The sequence below is a fragment of the Miniopterus natalensis genome, chromosome 7 (assembly GCF_054644295.1).
Source record: "Miniopterus natalensis isolate mMinNat1 chromosome 7, mMinNat1.hap1, whole genome shotgun sequence".
Lineage (NCBI taxonomy): Eukaryota > Metazoa > Chordata > Mammalia > Chiroptera > Miniopteridae > Miniopterus > Miniopterus natalensis.
The window spans coordinates 5,044,586-5,061,825 of NC_142087.1; the positions used below are offsets into that span (position 1 = coordinate 5,044,586).

Consider the following 17,240-nt stretch of genomic DNA (forward strand, 5'->3'; position numbering starts at 1 on the left):
CAGGCTCCAGGAAGAGCAAGGGTTACTAGAGTTCAAAAGTGTTTTTCAGCACTTCCTCCTCTGGATATCTTTAACATCTTCTCTTACACCCTTTCTGCCTTGTTTGCTTGTGGTTTGTGCCCCTAATCATAATAGCTAGCATTTATTTGGCGCTAATGGTGTGCCATGTACCATGCCCAGCACATGTGCTATGCCCACTTAGTTTATTCTTGCAATAAGCTTATGGTTTCCTTTTAGAGTGAGGAAATTGAGGCTCAGAGCTGCCTCAGTAAGGGATCCAAGAATTGGTACTAAGAATTGACAGCTTAGGATTTGAACCCTGGTCTGTCAGACACAAGAGTTCTAAGCACTTAGCTACTGGGCTATAACCACCCACCTCCCTCCTTTCCATGAACAGTCAGTTCATGGGTTCCCCAACAGCAGCCATAGGGTGGCTTTTATCTCTAGTTGCTTAAGGAGGGTTAATAGTGCCTACCTCACAGACTAAGAAGGCTAAATTAGTTCATCTAGGTCTAGGGTGACCAACTATCCTGGTTTGCTCAGGACTGAAGGGGTTTCCAAGAAGGGAGATATTCGGTTTCAAAGCCAGAAAGTCCTGAGCAAATCGGGACAAGTGGGGCGTGAGTGCTTCTTGTTTAATACATGGTCAATGGGCATTAGTCATTATTGCTTCTCCTTTACTCTTTCATCAGTTTGACAGCAAAAAGGTAGCAAGCGCCTGCTCTGTCCTAAGAGCTGGGACACTGTATGCAGTAGGTCTGGGGGGGGGGGGGGGCACTGTGCAGAGAACCTAGCTCCAAAGGGTCACACACACAAAATCCACAGTTCCTGGGGAAAGGCCAAACCTCCCTCAGAGGTGATTCCAGCAGCTTGTGTGGACTTGCTTGGACCCCTGTGGGAGAGGTTCCATTGCCCTTTGGGTCCCCACTTAGTGACAGAGGCAGTTGGGGGTCTCATAGTGAAGCCTGGCAAGGAGGGGTCTTGAGATGATTGTGGGTGGAAGGGAAGGAAAAAAAAATGTGCCTTTGACATTGACTTTGTGGCTGCAATAAAGGCCTAAGAGGTAGTTCCTTTCATCACATACATTTTGCTGGATGAGGTAACTGAAACTCAGGGACCACAGTGAAGTGACTTGCCCAGGATCACGCAAAAGAGATGGGTAATTGGAATCTGAACCGAAGCCCCAGCGAAGCAGGGGCCGTTGGGGCGGGGCAGGCGCACCCCTGCACTTCCCGTCCTCCACGCGGCTCGGGTCCCCCACTTGTCCTGACAGCGGCCGGGCTCGGTGCCATCTCCTCCGCCCTCCGGGCGGTCAGCGACCCGCCCCTTCCCCTCCCAACGCTGGGGGGAGGAGAGGAGAGCAGGAAGGAGAGGGGGGTCGGGAGGCCCGGCTTTATAAAGGCGGCTGGGCCCGCGCCGCCCGCCAGACCCCGAGGCCCGGATTCCTGCGCCGCCCGCCGCCCCACGTGACCGCGCCAACCTCCCCTCCCCAGCTCCACTGCAGTGAGTTGGGGTGCGTCCCCACCACCCCCAGACCTTTGCCGAGCTGCGCGGTCTACTGAGCCCAGGGTAGGGAGGAGACCCCACGGAGGAAGCGCTGAGATGAGGGTCACCAGGCGAGCCCCCGATGGCAGGCGTTTAGGACCCAGAGGAGCCCGGGACCCCTCTCCTCCCCCGGGTCGGGGCCTGGGAGACTGTCAGCCATCCCCCAAGAATGCGCGTACAGCCGTTCCCATGGTAACGTGCCGGTCGCGCCCGCCCTCCGCCAAGTACAAGGAGAGGTTGTTGGGGAGGCTGGGGACTGGTCCCGGGAGGTCCAAATTCGTCACGGAGCTGTTGCGCCAGGGAACCGAGGATGTCCGCTCCCCCTCCCCCGTGCCCCAAATCCTCTGGGAGCCAGAACGCAAGTCGCATCGCCTCTCCAAGCCTCACTTTCGGCATCTGTCAAATGGAGGCAATATTACTGGTCTAAGTTCTCCGAAGAGCTATCTCGAGGGTAACGTTCCGGGCCAGCCCCGTCTCCCGGTTGGACACCCGAGGAGTGAATTTTAGCGGCCCGGTGACTCCTGTGGCCCACCCTCCCCCTAGGCCCGCTGCCATGGCCCTCTTCGGAGCCCTCTTCTTAGCCCTGCTGGCTGGAGCTCACGCCGAGATCGCCGCCTGCAAGATCCGCGTCACCTCCAAGGCGCTGGAGCTGGGTAGGGCGCCGGGGCGCGCGGTTCAGGGTGGGGTCACCCCCACGGTGGGCGGGGAGCTAAGGGTCTCGTCCTGCCTCAGTGAAGCAGGAGGGACTGCGCTTTCTGGAGCAAGAGCTGGAGACTGTCACCATCCCGGACCTGGTAGGCGGGGAGGGCCGCTTCTACTACAACATCACCGAGTAAGTGGGGGGCCCCGGGCGGGGCTTCGAGGGTGGGGCGTGGCCAAGTAGACGAGGCGGGACTTAAATAAAATGGGGCCACAGGATGAAGGCTAAGCCTGCCCACCCAGGTGGGGTCAGGCAGGTGGCAGTGGCCTAGGAAACGTAAGCGGGACCAGGACCGGCTACGTGAACTGAGGCGTGGCCAGGGGAGCGGAGTCGGGAAACCTGCCCGTGGACGAGGCTGGGGCCCGGGGCGCCGGGTGGAGCTAACGGGAGAGGCCCTGGGAGCAGAAAGCGGCCTGTGGTGTAGGGCGGTGGCGACAGGTGGATCGCATCGTAGATGATGGAGACAAAATCAAAGGGCTCGGTTAAAAGACCAGGTCTAGCAACCCCAGGGTGTGGGAGGGAAGGGAGTGCAAGTAACAGGACTTCTAGGAGAAGGGGTGACGCTCACTTTTACGACCTGAGTCAGGAGAAGCCCATCTCTGAGCCACCCTAGTCCAAGTTGAGCCGCCCAAGCCCAGGTTGGACACTCGAGGAGCAATGGAATAATTCATTCCACCCACACCAGTTTCCCCGGCCCGGACTGGAAGAGGAGGGGCTGAATTTGCCGTGGTTGGGTGGAACCCCCTCTTGGCCTTGCATCTGACCCTGAGGCCTCCTGCAGGGTGAAGGTCACAGAGCTGCAGCTGACATCCTCTGAGCTCCATTTCCAGCCAGAGCAGGAGCTGGTGCTGCAAATCAACGATTCCTCCTTGGGGATGCGCTTTCGGAGACAGCTTCTCTACTGGTTCTTGTGAGGACCTGCCACCCTCAGGGGAGTGGCAAGTGGATCAGGGGGGCTGGGGATGATGTGGGGATGTGGGCAATCCTTTAGCCTTTCTGAGTCTCAGTTTCTTCGTCTGTACAATAGGGACGGTCACACCCACTTCTTAGGGGTTGATAGGGTTTGGTAGAATGGCTGGTAAACTGCAAAAGTGAAGCCTTATTAAGAGGTATCACGATGTATGGGGGTGGGGAGCAGGCAGTGAAGACTCGGTTAAGGTCCAGGATTGGGTGAAATTAACCCGGTCCCCCCTCCCCGCAGCTATGATGGAGGCTATATCAACGCCTCTGCCGAGGGTATATCCATCCGCATCGCTCTGCAGCTCTCGGGAGATCCCACTGGTCGGATCAAAGTGTCCAACGTCTCCTGCCAGGCCTCTGTCTCCAGGTTGCATGCAGCCTTCGAGGGAACTTACAAGTAAGCCCCACCCCCGACCCCAGTGCACCCGCTTTGGGCCCCACAGCCCATCCGCCTAGTGTAATGCAAAGTGCACAGGCTTGGGCATCAGAACAACTGGGCCCAAATCTCAGCGCCACCACGTCCTGGCTGTGTGACCTTGGGAAAGTCCGTGAAGCTCTGTGCCTCAGTTTCCTCACTGGTAATATGAGGATGATAATAGAACCTATTTTATAAGATGTTGTGAGGCCTGTTTGTGTTAATATATGTAAAACTATTTAGAACAGTACCTGGCATATAATAAGTGGCTAGCCCCTTAACGGTGAGGATGTGTGCACAGTTGGGCATGAACTGGGTTCTCAATAATGGGTGGCTCTTGCTAGTTATAACAAAAACAATAACATAGGCCCAGGTTTGGGGCTGAGAAGGGGACTTTGTGCTGGTTTTGGAAGAGGACAGGGGAGAGGAGAAGGTAATACACCATCTGGTATTGGTACGCTGTCAAGTTTTTACTTATTCAATAAGGTGTATGCCAGCCGCTGAGGATTCAGAAAAGAGCTGAGCCTAGTTGGAGGGAAAAAAACATTTGTCACTGGGGCCTTGAGACAGGGACTAAGAAAGCACTGTGGGGGTTCAGAAAAAGGCAGTCTGGGAAGACTGCCTAAAGGAGGAAGCATCTGAGCCCAGCCTGGGAATTCTAGAATGGGGGCACTGAGGGTAGAAGGGAGGGTGTGAGTGATCCTGTGGAGGTGGGGATGCTCACAGCACGTTTGAGGAACCGGCTAAATTACTTTGGCTGGTGGGGGTCTAGGGTAGGAGAGGTCTTGAGAATAAGGCTGGGGAGGATTTGGGCATGAGTCATGGAAAACCTTTATTAAAGAGCTGGTAATTCAGGTCGAAGCTGGTGTGTCCAACCCCCCTGCCCCTATGTGTCTGATCAGTGATCTCTCCTGAACCTGCATGGGGATAAGGGCAGGGCCTGGGCTCATGGGTCTGTCCCCTTGTCGCAGGATGGTGTATGGGTTCCTCTCCACGTTCATCACCTCAGGGATGCGATTCCTCCTCAACCAGCAGGTATGGGCAGTGGCGGGTCTGGGGTGCAGTGGGGGTGACCTCTCTTTTTCAAAGGCCCTGACCCTGGCGCCCACCTCCCAGATCTGCCCAGTGCTCCACCACGCAGGGATGGTGCTGCTCAACTCCCTTCTGGACACCGTGCCTGGTGAGTTGGTGCCGGCAGGTAGGGAGCTCTGGACGAGGCCCTGGCCTGGGATGGGGTGAGAAGGAGGCCGGGTGCATAGGTGCACAGCGCTTCAGAGTAAGCCCCTTCCATACCCTGCTGTGGAATGGCCCTGGATTCAAATGTGACCTCTGCGGATTTACTGCGTGACTCAAGGTAAGTATTCACTTTTCTCTGGGCCTTGGTTTCCTCATTTGGCTGGTGAGGCCTCCCCCTGGGGTTGCTGTGAGGATTAACTGAAGGGCTGGTTGTCAAGGTCCTCAATATGTGCTTGCTGATCACTGTGGACCCCATTTGTGTTCATCACCTGGCACTTAATAGGTGTTTAATTAATGCGAATTCTCTTTTCCTAAGCTGTGACCTCTGTCTGCTGTGGAGCACGGACAGGGAAGGAGGAGGCAGGGGAAGCCATGAGGGAAGGGAACCCCTTGCCATCTTGTTTAGTGGTCTGATGAGACCCCTGTAATAGTAGCAGTGATAGCAGCAGCAGCAGCAGCAGCAGCCGTTGTTGAGCACTTATTGCACGCCAGGCACTAAGTGCTTTCTACATAAAACTAATTCGATCCTCACAACAACCCCGTGAGGGATGTATTATAGTGACCATTTTATGGATGAGAAGCTTAAGCACCTTGCCTCACACAGCTTGGAGTGACTTGAGCCTCTCCCCACAGTACGCAGTCCTGTGGACAGTTTCGTTGGCATTGACTACTCCCTCCTAAAGGACCCCGTGGTCTCGAGCAGCAGCCTGGACATGGACTTCCGGGTGAGCTGCCCAGCTGGTGCGTCTGTCACCAAACTCCCTCCTTCTCCCCAAAGTTCCTGGTTTTATCTTCCTAAAACACAGCTCTGATGAGGCCGCGCCGCTGCTGGGACTAACGTGGCTCCCGCTGCCTACAAAATTAGCTGCATCTCCTCGGTGTGGCACTGGAGCCTTGTTACTCTTGTCTGGGCCCACCTTTCTAACTTCACCCTGTTCCTCTGCAGCCACTCTTTCTCAAATAGGCCCCTCACTTCCTACCTCAGGGCCTTTGCTCGTGCACTGCCCTTCCCCATCTCCCCTGAAGGAGTTGGACATAGGGCTCTGTGCACATAATCTCATTTCATTGTCTCATAACCCTGGAGTCAGGTACCCATTTTAGGAATGTAGAGACTTGCTCAGAGGTGATGTCACTTGCTCAAGGCCACACAGCACCTTTGCTCCTCCAGTGGAGTGTAGCAGAATTTCAGAGCACAGATTCCAGTCCTGGCTCTGCCACTTACTAGTTGTGTGATCTTAAGCAAGTGGTTTTACCTTTCTGTGCCTGTTTCCTAATATGTAAGTGGAAATAACACAGTAAGAAAACATACCTCAGAGGATTAAAGGAGCTGGTCTATGTACAGATCACAGAAGTATCACTACCTATATATGTAAGCAGTAGTAATATGTAAGCTATTATCTTTTTTTAAATAAATCCTCACCTGAGGATATTTTTTCCATTGCTTTTTTAGAGAGAGTGGAAGGAAGGGAGGAAGGGAGGGGGAAAGAGAGAGAGAAAGAGGTGTGAGACACATTGATTGGCTGCCTCCTGCACGAGAGCTAGGGATCAAACCTGCAACCCAGGTACATCCCCTTGACTGGTAATCAAATCTTTGACCCTATGGTGCACGGGGTGATGCTCCAACCACTGAGTCACACTGGCCAGGGCAGTAGCTATTATCTTTACTGCCACCTAGCTTTCAAGGCCCACTCAAATGCCACCTCACCCTTGAATCCCTTTCTGAGCCTCCCTTCTCAGGTCTGATGGCATTGCTCCCTCACAGCACTCCAGCTGCCCTCCTTCCAATGCCTTTTAAGAAATGTGCTTAAGGGTCCACCAAGGACAGCAACGGGGTCCGACTCCCCACCACTCACAGTGCCTAGCACTGGGCCAGGAGACATCTGCCTTGGCCCTGACCCTGATCCCCCTACCCCAGGGGGCCTTCTTTCCCCTGAACCAGAACTGGAGCCTGCCTAACCATGCAGTGGAGCCCCAGCTGCAGGAGGAGGAACGGATGGTATACATGGCCTTCTCTGAGTTTTTCTTCGACTCAGCCATGGAAAGCTACTTCCAGGAGGGGGTCCTGCAGCTTTCGCTGGTGGGGGACAAGGTATGCCAGGGACTGTTCATGAGTTGGGCAAGACAGGACCTGTGATGGAGCTTCTGATGACCCTGCCTTACCCCCCAATTCCCCTGACCAGGTGCCCCAGGACCTAGACATGCTGCTGAGGGCCTCCTACTTTGGGAGCATCGTCCTGCTGGTGAGTGTTGGTGGGAGGTAGGGACATGGCCAGGGTGGGTGGGCACACCACCCACGGGACCAGTGAGATGTGCAGGTGGAGGCCCCAAGTAGCAGTCATGGAATAGACAGAAGGCCTGGCCTCTGGCCGAGTTCCCTCACCTAGCTGAGCCTGGGCCTAAGTCTGTGAAGAGGGCTCGCTAGTTCCTGTCCCCTCTGTCCTTCATGAGGCCATGACCAGGACAGGCTGAGAACCCAAGCTCTGCAAGTAAGTGTAGGGGCTTTAACGACTAATATGTTATTCCTTTTGCTTATTTTCCTTTGTTTAATGGAGAGTAGGGGGAGTTTTAAAATTTAACAAAAAATATTTCAGTGTCCTTGGTTCCATTTTGTAAATGATAGAGCTGGGATCTGAACCTAGATTATGAAACTGTGATTCCAGGTCACACTGGCATTCTCCACTACCCTGTACAACCTTATAGGGTTGTCATGAGAGTTAAATGAATTAACACACATACAGCAAGTGCAACAGTACCTGGAACAGCTCAGTGAACACTAGCTGCTGCTGTTACTGCCTTCATCACCATCATCAAACTCATGGCCAAGCACTGTTAAGAGCATGGCCTCTATGGCCAGACTGCCTGGGTTTGAATCCCAGTTTTGCAACTGAGTAACTATATAAACTTGGACAAGTTACTTAACCTCTCTGTGCCTCAATTTCCCCATCTCAAAAATGAATACCTGCCTCACATGGTTATGGTGAGGTTTAAATGAAGTGTTTGGTTAAGAGTACACATTGGTCAGTGTGGAAATCTAATAGTATTCCTACACTGCCCCTAGAAGAAACAGCACAGCAGTTTAGAGAAAGGAGGTATGGCAGGGGGCTGGGACACGTCATGCAAAGAGACTGCCTCCGAGTCTGGATGGGAGATGGATCATGAATACTGAGAACTCAGGAAAGCAGAGAGAAGGAAGGAGACCTTCTTAGAACAAGACATTTGTGTGAGCAAAGGCACAGAGGCTGGACACAGTTCTGCAGAGTTTGGTTAGCCATACCTTTTTCATACCTTAGTCACTGGCATTCCATACCTTTGCCATACCTTTGTCACTCTGGGCTCCCAGAGGGCAGAGTCTGAGCCACCCTGTCCTCCAGGGGGCTCACCTGGGAACAGATCTGGGACTTGACCCTCCCTCCCTGCTCTATCCCCAGAGCCCAGCGGTGATCGACTCTCCGTTGAAGCTGGAGCTGCGTGTTTTGGAACCACCGCGTTGTACCATCAAGCCCTCAGGCACCACCATCTCTGTCACTGCCAGTGTCACCATTGCCCTAGCCCCACCCAACCAGCCTGAGGTCCAGCTATCTCGCATGATCATGGTGCGGGCACCAGGGCAAGGGCTGCCAAGGGTTGGAGGGAAGTGGGCTGGGTACCCGCCTGGTTAGTAACACACCGCCCCTCCCCACGTTCCCACAGGACACCCGTCTCAGTGCCAAGATGGCCCTCCGGGGGAAGGCGCTACGCATACAGCTGGACCTGCGCAAGTATGCAGATGTCTGAAAATCTCGGGCAAGCCCTTAACCTCTCTGAGCCTCAGTGTCTTCAGAATAATCACATCGGCCTAGTAGAACTGGGGAGCCAAATTCAGCCACACCAGCAAGTCACTGGAGAGCTGTGGTCCTTGTTAACACAGAAAGTGCTTTATTAGAGTGTAACTCTCTGCAGCCTCTCATGACTCGGAGGCAGGCAGAGCAGGTATTATGGAGATGACCAGCCCAGCCCAGTAAGGTTAAGCGAAATGCCCAGTCACACAACTGAGCCTAAGGGCATGTGTTCTGGCAGAAACCCAGCACAACTTTGCTTTGTAATCTTTTTCAAAATTTTTTATTAATTTTAGAGAGAGGAAAGGGGAAGAGAAACACTGCTTTGTTGTTTGTTCATTGTTGCTTCTGGAACGTGCCCTGACCGGGGATTGAACCCACATCCTTGGTGTATAGAGATGACACTCTAACCAACTGCGCTATCCAGCCAGGGTAGCTTTGTAATCCTAAGACAAGTCATTTTATCTTTCTAAGCTTTATTTTCTTCCTGTGTTAAATATAGATAAAATTAGCATCTACTTTTTAGGGATGTGCTGCCCAATACGATAGATACTAGCCACATGTGGTTATTTATAATTAAATTAATTATAATTAAATAGTTCCTCAGTTGCACTAACCACATTTCCACAGCCACATGTAGGTAGTGGCTACTGTGTGGGCAGTGCAGATACATTGGACAGTGCTGTTGTAAGGAGTTGAATGAGTGAATGTAGGGTAGTAGTTAAAAGCCTAGATTCTGGAGGGAGGTTCTGCCATTTTCCAGCTGTGTGACCTTAGGCAAGTAACTTAACTTCTCAAGGCCTCATTGGCCTCATCTACAAAGTGCAAGTCATAATAGTGCCTACATCTTAGGGTTGTTATAAAGAGTAAATCAGTTGGCATGTGAAAACATTTTAATAATATTTAACTTTTTTTTTTTTTTTAAATAGTTTATTGATTTTAGAGAGGAAGGGAGACGAAGAGATAGAAACATCAATGATGAGAGTCATTGATCGGCTGCCTCCTGCACGCCCCCTACTGGAGATCAAGTCTGCAACCCGGGCACGTGCCCTGACGGGGAATCGAACCATGACCTCCAGGTTCATAGGTGGACACTCAAGCACTAAGCCACGCAGTCCGGCAGCACTGTACTTCTTGTTAAATAATAAGCAACACAGCTCTAGCTGGTGTTGCTCAGTGGTTAGAGCACTGGCCCATGCACCGAAGGGTCACGGGTTGGATTCTCAGTCAAGGGCACATGTCTGGGTTGCAGGTTCGATCCCAGGCCCTGGTTGGAGCAACCAATCAATGCGTCTCTCTCACATTGAGATTTCTCTCTCTCTTTCTCCCCTCCTCCCTCCCAGTCTCTCTAAAATAAAATCAATGGAAAAGTATCCTTCCATGCGGATTAACAAAAGTAATAATAATAAGCAACACATGCAAGGCTATCAGGAGAAGTCCGGCATGTAGGAAGTGCTTGACAAGTAAGCAGCCAGTGTGGGGAAAAGGAGACCTACAGGGAGAAGTGGCTCACCAAGGAAACACACCTGGAGAGTGGTAGAACACCCTGGAAAGGTGTATAGGTGGGACATCTAAGGCTGAAACTCAGGCTTTGGGCGGCTCGGCTGGGTGGCCTGATGGAGGAGCTTCCTGGGCTCATGCCCACCAGGCATTTCTTTCTCACCCACAGGTTCCGAATCTACTCAAACCAGTCTGCATTCGAGTCGCTGGCAGTGAGTTGGGAATGGTGGGTGGGCCAAGGCTAGGGTCAGGGTGAGTGGCTAAGGCAAGCCCACCCACTCCTCGCACCCTGACACCACCACCCTTTCCTCCCAGCTGATCCCACTGCAGGCTCCTTTGAAGACCATGCTGCAGATTGGGGTGATGCCCCTGCTCAATGGTAGGGTAGGGGGTATGAAAAGGGAGGGGGGAAGGAGGGGGACCTGGGTGCGCCCAGACTGAGCCAGCTGTCCCCACCCACAGAGCGGACCCGGCGTGGGGTACAGATCCCACTACCTGAGGGGATGGACTTTGTGCGTGAGGTGGTAACGAACCATGCGGTGAGTGGGGGCACAAGGGGGAAGGAGGGCAGAGCCTTCCTCTCCCTCTGCAGGTTAGGAGTGCCGTCCAACCCTGTTATCAGTTCCTCCCTCATCAATTGCTCCCTCCCGTTTTAATCTTACATCAGATTCCTCCAGCCCTTTGCACAAGCTGTGTCCTCACCTTGGAACACTTTCCCGATTCCACTCCCAAAGCCTACTAATCTTTCAGGTCTTAGCTAAGAGGTCACCTCCTCAAGGCAGCCCTCCGTGAGCCCCAAAGGCTGTGCTCCTGCAGCCTCTATTGCAGCACCCTTCACAGCGAGTTATAACTGCTTTGCTGTTCCATCTGTCCCACTAGATTGAGAAACCCTTCAAGGCCATGGACTCTCTCTTTATCTTTATCTCTAAACTCTGGCCTCAGTACTGGAATGAATAGACTCCCTTCCCTGCTCCGCTGCACAGGGCTTCCTCACCATCGGGGCTGACCTCCACTTTGTCAAAGGGCTGCGAGAGGTGATCGAGAAGAACCAGCCTGCGAACACCATGGACTCCCGGGTACCCAGTGCCCCACCACCCTCCACAGCAGCTGTCTGAGCCCTCAACCCCCACCCCCTGGCAGCTGCATTCAGGACCAATGCCTCTCATTCCCTCCTTCACCCCCTCACAGCTTATAGTGTCCTCTCTAATCCCCAGTGCCACAGAGAAGTCAGGGTTTTAAGCTGTACCCAATTTAATTCCATAATCACACTCAGTCCATCAATTACAGTCTGTCCAACCTCCCAGTGGGCCGTCCTGAGCTCTATTGTGTTCCTGGGGGGCATCAGTGCATTAAGGGCATTCTTTAAGCAGGGAGGGGACCAGACCCTACCCCAGTTAGGAATAAAGTGCTAACTCCCCCCCCACTGCCCTGCAGGGGCATTTTGCGTTAAGGAGGACCTCCCTTCTAGCAGGAGAGGCTGGGAGGGGCTGGATCAGGCAGTAGGGGCTGTCGCCCATGGTCATCAGTATGGCTGTTTATTCAGAAAGCGGGAGAACATGGTGAGGGCAGCCTGGGGCTTGTCGGTGGGGACCATGTGTCCAGCGCCCTGAGGAGCAAAGCTCTGTGAGATTCCCTCCCCGTATAGCCCCTGCCCCGGGGGCTTCCTTCATCACACTGGGTCCCCCTAGCCAATGACCTTCCTCCTCCCCAACTCTGCCCCAAACCTTCCACTCTTCTCCCTCTCTTCCCCCCTGCCAAAAACTTGCCCTTAGGGGGGCCAGATGGACACCCAGCATAAAAGGAAATGGGAAGGAAAGGATGGGTGGGTCCTGCCCCATCCCCCTTACCCCAGCTAGCCCTCACCAGGCCCAGGCCCTACCTTGATGGTGAGAAAGGTGATGTGGGAGAACTCCTTCACAAAGCCAGCAATCTGCTCCCCACTGTCGCTGTAGTTCACTAACCAGGGCCGGCGCTGTACCTCCATCTGCCCCACCAGGAAAGATTTAGCAGCCTGCAGTCACCCATCATCTCTGCTCACAGACACCAAGCCTCAAGACCTCTAGGGCCAGGAACTCCTCTAGGTTTGCCTTGTGTGCCAGGCATGCTCACCCTAACCCTGCACCAGCCTTTCCCTGTGGCCAAGATTCCTGCCTTACCTTCTGGTTGAGGGAATCCACAAACCACTCATCCCCCAAGAAATTGCAGGCCATGTCCACGTCTCCATTGTAGAGCAGGATCCGGTATTTCTGGAGCAGAGCAAGGGGAAAGTGGGAGGTCTGGAACAGCCCCAGGCCTCGGCCCTTACCAAGTTCAAGCCCTACCCCTACGGGAATTCAAGGGGCCAGCTAAACAGCATGGGCCAGGAAATGCTTGCATTTTCTGACTGCTTTCCTATATGTCCAATGCTCTATGAAGTGCTCTACCTAGAAAGGGAGATGCCATTATTAACCCTATTTTACAGATGGGGAAACCAAGTCTCAAGATACGTGAGAAACTTGCCCAGGGTCACATGGCTAGTAAAGAAACTCCCACCCAGGCAATGTGATCCAGGGCCCATGCTCTAACCTCTGTACTTATAGACCTGGCCCTAACCTGGCTCTGCTAGTGTCTCCTAGGTGACCTTGGACAAGACCCTCTCCCACCCTGGACCTCCATTTGCCTATTTGTAACACAATCTGACTAGCTCTTCTCACCCTAAAGGCTCTTTGGCTAATGCAAACCCCTCAATCTCCTACAGCAGAGCAGCATGGGGTGGGGCCAAAGCCAGGTTAAATTCTAACCCTGCCAACTATAGGACGTTGGGCAAGTGACTTCATTTCTTGGAGTTTCAGCTTCCCCTGTCCCCCCTGCCTTGCCACACTGCTCCAGGGTCCTGATGCTGCTGGTGGAACCAGCTGTGATGCCCCTACTCACCTGTGGGGCAAGCAGCTTAAGGTACTGGGAATGCATGGTTTGGTAGAGACGACGGTACTGTATATTCACAAGGAAGCTGCAGGAGCAGGTGGGCAGTCCCCGGGAAGAGCAGGCATGGGGAGAAAGAGTCAACAGATCAGACCTCCTCTCCTATCCCAAGCTCTAGTCTAGGAGGCAGACAGCTGGGACTCGGTCCCCAACTCAGGCGTGTCACCTCTCTAGGACTTGCCTAGATGGGGGGCTAGAATTCAAAGGTCCTCAATCCACTGCCATTTAGAAATGCATAGGGACACTTTGGTTGTTTCAATGACTGGGATGCAAATGGCATTTAGAGCATAGGGGCTTGTAGGTGTGAAAACCACAGCATATAACAATAGTAGGGCATGGACACTGACCAATCCAAAGGGCCCTGAGTGGTTCCTGCTGTGCCTCTTGTCACCTTTTTTACTTGCAGGGGGTCAAAGGAGAGCTGAGCCACTGGGGATGGCACTGGAGCAGAGGTGAGGGAGGGGAGTTGGGAGTGTGTCTGTTTACTAAATGCCACGGAGGTATTCGATATTTTAACAACCATGTGGCTATTTAAGAATGAACTGGCTGAAAATCAACTTAGGGGTTAAACACCCTTGTAAAACAACTCACTGTGGTGCCGAGTGCCAAAAGATCCCTGGGAACTTATCTGATGCTCACAAGCCCAACAGGATGCCACCCCCCACCAGCCATAAGCAGCCACAGAACCTCACTTGCATAGGTCCCAGCTGGGCAGCTGCTCAGGGATGTGGAGGGCCTTCCGCACAAAAGGGTTGTTGAGGTAGGTGGAGGCGGCTGTGGTGTTGGTGCAGGGGGGGTCCATGTGCACCCTATTCCCAGAGCGCAGCAGTGCCTGAGGGGAAAGACATGGTCAGGGTCTTTGCTTCCCTGCCCTGCCCTGCCCCACCCTGGGAGGAAGCCCAGGCCTTTGCACACCTGATGCCATGTCCGCTTGAGTGGCAGGCGAGTGAAGATGTTGCCAAAATCCTGGACCACGACAGTATCCTTCTCATACCTGTGAGAGAAGTGGGGGGATGGGTGCTTGAGCCTCCAGAGAGGGCTGCAGTTAGCCCAATGGGCACCCAGCAGTGCTTACCTTAAATGGCCTGGCACCCCCCCAGCACATGGGGCATAGAGGTTGTAGATGTTGAGGCCAGAGTTACCCACAATGTGGGACACTTCCTGGAGCTGCAATGACACACCAATCCACCATGCTTTACAAAAACCTGGCCTCCCCATGACATCACCAACTTGTCCCAAGATTTAGAGCTTCCCTACTTTTTTCACACGTAGGGAAACTGAGGCTCAGTGGAAGGACTCTGCCAGACCTAGGTCCAAATCCTAGTGCTTTTACTTCCTAGCACTGTGACTTTAACATTCTTAGCCTCAGTTTCCTCACCTGGAAAATGTGGATAATATGATCTCCCTTGAAGAAACTGAAGATTAAATGTGCACTGACACAGTTCAGCAGTCCTGGCACATGGCAGATGGTCAATAAGAGAAGGCCTTGCCCCTCACAGGGGTTACAGGATTTGCCCAGAAAGTCACAGAAAGTGGTGGTGGGACTGCATCTATTCATGTGTCCCAGAGAACACCCAATCGCTGAAAGATGCAGGATAGGACCACAATGGGGGAGGGGGCAGGGAGTCCCCATGGAGAGGATGTGGTCCTGTTCTCAGGACTGGGAGTATCAGGGGTGACACACGGTAGGGGCAGGACCTTACACTGTTCACACATTCTGGGTCTTTGTTATCGTAGAAGTTACACTTGTCTTGAGGGCAGCAGTGGGTCTGGAGGGAAGACCAGAGCCTGTACAGGAGACCAGAGTGAAAGTGCTTAGAGACCCATGGTGGGCAGAGAAGGCGAGAGCCCTGCCTTCTCCCTCCAACTTCCCATCGTAACCAGACCCCAGGGGAGGAGGAAATATATCATAGGGTGTGGTACGTAGATCCCCAACCGAGGTGCCCTTGGGCCATCATGCTGGCCCTCCTTGGTCCCTTTAAATTCTAATCTCTAGTCTCTGGCCTTTTAGCACCAAACCCTTCTAGCAACCCCAGCCCCCACCTTCTGCTCATAAACCAGAGTAGGGCTCAGGATATTATGTTCCTAGAGGACAGACTTGAGATTTTGTGACCTGTCCCACTCTGAATATTGCCCGGCTGCCCCCCTCCCATACCTGTTCCCCAGAAGGCCATGGTAGTAGGCAAAATAGACGAGAGAGTTGTCATTCTGCTCATAGGAGGAGAGTCCGTTGCCCACAGCCAGCCCCTGTGAAACAGTCAGGGCATCCAGCTCAGTGGGGCGGAGGGGTGACAAGGAGCCTCCCCTGACCTACACCCAGACCTTCAGCAATACGAAAACTGAAAGCCAGGGTGGTTTGTTGGGGGGAAGTGTGGGCGGAGGCCACACAACAGAGAGAACAGTTGGCAGCCTGACAAGTGTTTCTTATCATGGGAGGCACACGAGCAGAGAGACCAGCTCGTCGCAAGGATGTTATGGAGTCTGGGTTGGATGGGGAAGTTGGCCTGTTTGACCTCCCCAACCATGAAGCTATGACCATAAGTTTCCTCGCTTCCCTGTCCTGTACCTGAAGGTTCATGCTGGGGTCCTGCATGACCAACACAGCCAGGGTGGGGATGTAGATGCCGGCATAGCTCTCTCCTGTCAGGAAAAGCTCATTGTCCTTGTACTCCGGGAAGAGGCGGAAGAAATCTTGAAGGGCCTCAAAATTACTCTGGGCGACCTGGGGATGGCAGGATGGAGGGGGTCGGGAGACTTTGGTATCTCAGCTGGAAAGAATCTCCAAATAATGACACCAACTCACCCTGTTTCTACAAGAGGAATTGGCTTGACAGTGACAAGACCACACCACAAAGCATGTAACAGCCAAAAATAGACTCCAAAGCCATGATCTTTCTCTCCATGTATCATGCCACCTTTAGAGAACCAGAGAGACTGGGGCACATGGGCAGGTGCAGAACTCACCTCGGTGTCATTGGTCACATAAGACTTGTCATTAGAGTAGGAGAAGCCCACCCCAGCTGGGGATTCGAGGTACAACATGTTGGCAATCTAGAGGGGAGGAAGAAACCAGCTGAAGAGGGCTCCACACCCTATCCAAGTGCCCAGACATCCCCGCAGGACCCACAGCACTGCCTATACCAGGTTCCAAGAATATGGGTTGTACTCCAGGGTGACACCATCTGGTTGGACCTGAGGAGAAAAGACACAGCTGATTAAGTCCCAAGAACCAACTGGGTGGAGGCAAAGGGCCGATGGTACAGATAAACTAAGGCTCAGAAAAAGGGCACATTTTTGGGAAAAAGACAGAAGTCCTTTTCTCCCTTTTCCCTGGCCTTTTCCTTTGGGAAGTGCCCCCTCCCTCTCCTTTTCTTGGGAGGAGAGAGCTGCTTTCCACTCACCAGGAAGGGGCCGTGCTCAGTGAGGAAGCCGTCTAGGGAGCTGCAGCCCGGCCCTCCGTTGAGCCACAGCACCACAGGGCTGCTCTTGGGATCCTTCTGGGACTCCACAAACCTGGGAGGGGTGTCAGGCCTGGCTGGGTGCGGGTGGAGGGGCCTCTTCCAGCCCTCCCTGCTCCCAGGCTCCCTCAGGGGTCTTCAGGACCCCCCACCCCACCCCGCAGTCCTCCCCTGAAGGGCATCACTGGGCCCCTTCCCCCGCCCTGGGAGGGAGAGCCGGACCAGTAGTGGAGGTGCTTGGAGCCGGAGCCTCTGAGGTAGCCGGAGTACTGGCGGAAAGACGGCTGCTTGGCCAGCCCGGGCAGACACTGGATCTCGTCCTGATCGGGCGCCGCCTCGCCTCGGGGCGACCAGAAGAGCAGCAGCAGCAGCGGCGGCAAGAACCGCGGCGACAGCGCGGCTCGCACCATCTGCGAAGGAAGAGGGCGCCGGCTGTTTACTGGCTCCCGGGCTGCTCGCAGCCGGCCCTGGGCGGGGTTGGCGGCGCTCCCGCGAGGAGGTCTCCGGCCCCCGCCCCAGCTCCCAGCGCCGAGCCTCCCCTCCTCGCCCCGCACGCCGCGGGCTCCGGGATCCCTTCGAGTCTCCCGCGTCCTTCACCTCTGCTCTCCCAGGTCCTGAGTCTGCAGGAGCGGCCGGGCGATGGGAAGTCA

At 54.0% G+C, this 17,240-nt stretch overlaps 2 protein-coding genes across 5 annotated transcripts; one reads left to right on the forward strand and one right to left on the reverse strand.

Annotated features, from left to right (window-relative positions):
• Positions 1-1,436: 1,436 nt before the first annotated feature.
• On the forward strand, positions 1,437-11,629 carry PLTP (phospholipid transfer protein). Of its 4 annotated transcripts, none has more exons than XM_016204829.2 (16): positions 1,437-1,513; positions 2,089-2,198; positions 2,278-2,377; positions 3,027-3,155; positions 3,447-3,602; positions 4,592-4,655; positions 4,737-4,800; positions 5,490-5,581; positions 6,772-6,945; positions 7,037-7,096; positions 8,285-8,449; positions 8,547-8,614; positions 10,341-10,383; positions 10,487-10,550; positions 10,634-10,710; positions 11,155-11,629. In XM_016204829.2, exons 2-16 carry the CDS (start codon positions 2,099-2,101, stop codon positions 11,284-11,286), a joined length of 1,488 nt encoding a protein of 495 aa, XP_016060315.2. In that variant the 5' UTR covers positions 1,437-1,513; positions 2,089-2,098; the 3' UTR covers positions 11,287-11,629. The 4 variants fall into 4 exon arrangements, with proteins under 4 accessions (XP_016060315.2, XP_016060316.2, XP_016060317.2 ...); XM_016204830.2 differs by having other exon boundaries at positions 1,491-1,503; XM_016204831.2 differs by having other exon boundaries at positions 1,505-1,569.
• On the reverse strand, positions 11,405-17,238 carry CTSA (cathepsin A). The gene is made up of 15 exons (XM_016204833.2): positions 17,188-17,238; positions 16,813-17,000; positions 16,534-16,645; positions 16,274-16,324; positions 16,097-16,183; positions 15,699-15,854; positions 15,288-15,379; positions 14,836-14,920; positions 14,208-14,299; positions 14,048-14,126; positions 13,825-13,964; positions 13,085-13,160; positions 12,328-12,417; positions 12,051-12,155; positions 11,405-11,777 (listed from the first exon to the last, which is right to left on the reverse strand). Exons 2-15 carry the CDS (start codon positions 16,998-17,000, stop codon positions 11,694-11,696), a joined length of 1,437 nt encoding a protein of 478 aa, XP_016060319.2. The 5' UTR covers positions 17,188-17,238; the 3' UTR covers positions 11,405-11,693.
• Between the last annotated feature and the right edge of the window lie 2 nt (positions 17,239-17,240).

Excerpts from the sequence above, each read along its gene's own strand:
- PLTP (XM_016204829.2), top strand. The coding sequence starts at position 2,099 with ATGGCCCTCTTCGGAGCCCTCTTCTTAGCCCTGCTGGCTGGAGCTCAC. Across the intron at positions 5,582-6,771 it reads GCCTGGACATGGACTTCCGG|GGGGCCTTCTTTCCCCTGAA; the intron begins GTGAGCTGCCCA and ends CCCCTACCCCAG. Across the intron at positions 10,384-10,486 it reads CTGCATTCGAGTCGCTGGCA|CTGATCCCACTGCAGGCTCC; the intron begins GTGAGTTGGGAA and ends CTTTCCTCCCAG.
- CTSA (XM_016204833.2), bottom strand. The coding sequence starts at position 17,000 with ATGGTGCGAGCCGCGCTGTCGCCGCGGTTCTTGCCGCCGCTGCTGCTG. Across the intron at positions 16,184-16,273 it reads ACCCATATTCTTGGAACCTG|ATTGCCAACATGTTGTACCT; the intron begins GTATAGGCAGTG and ends CCTCCCCTCTAG. Across the intron at positions 12,418-13,084 it reads TTAAGCTGCTTGCCCCACAG|AAATACCGGATCCTGCTCTA; the intron begins GTGAGTAGGGGC and ends GCTCTGCTCCAG.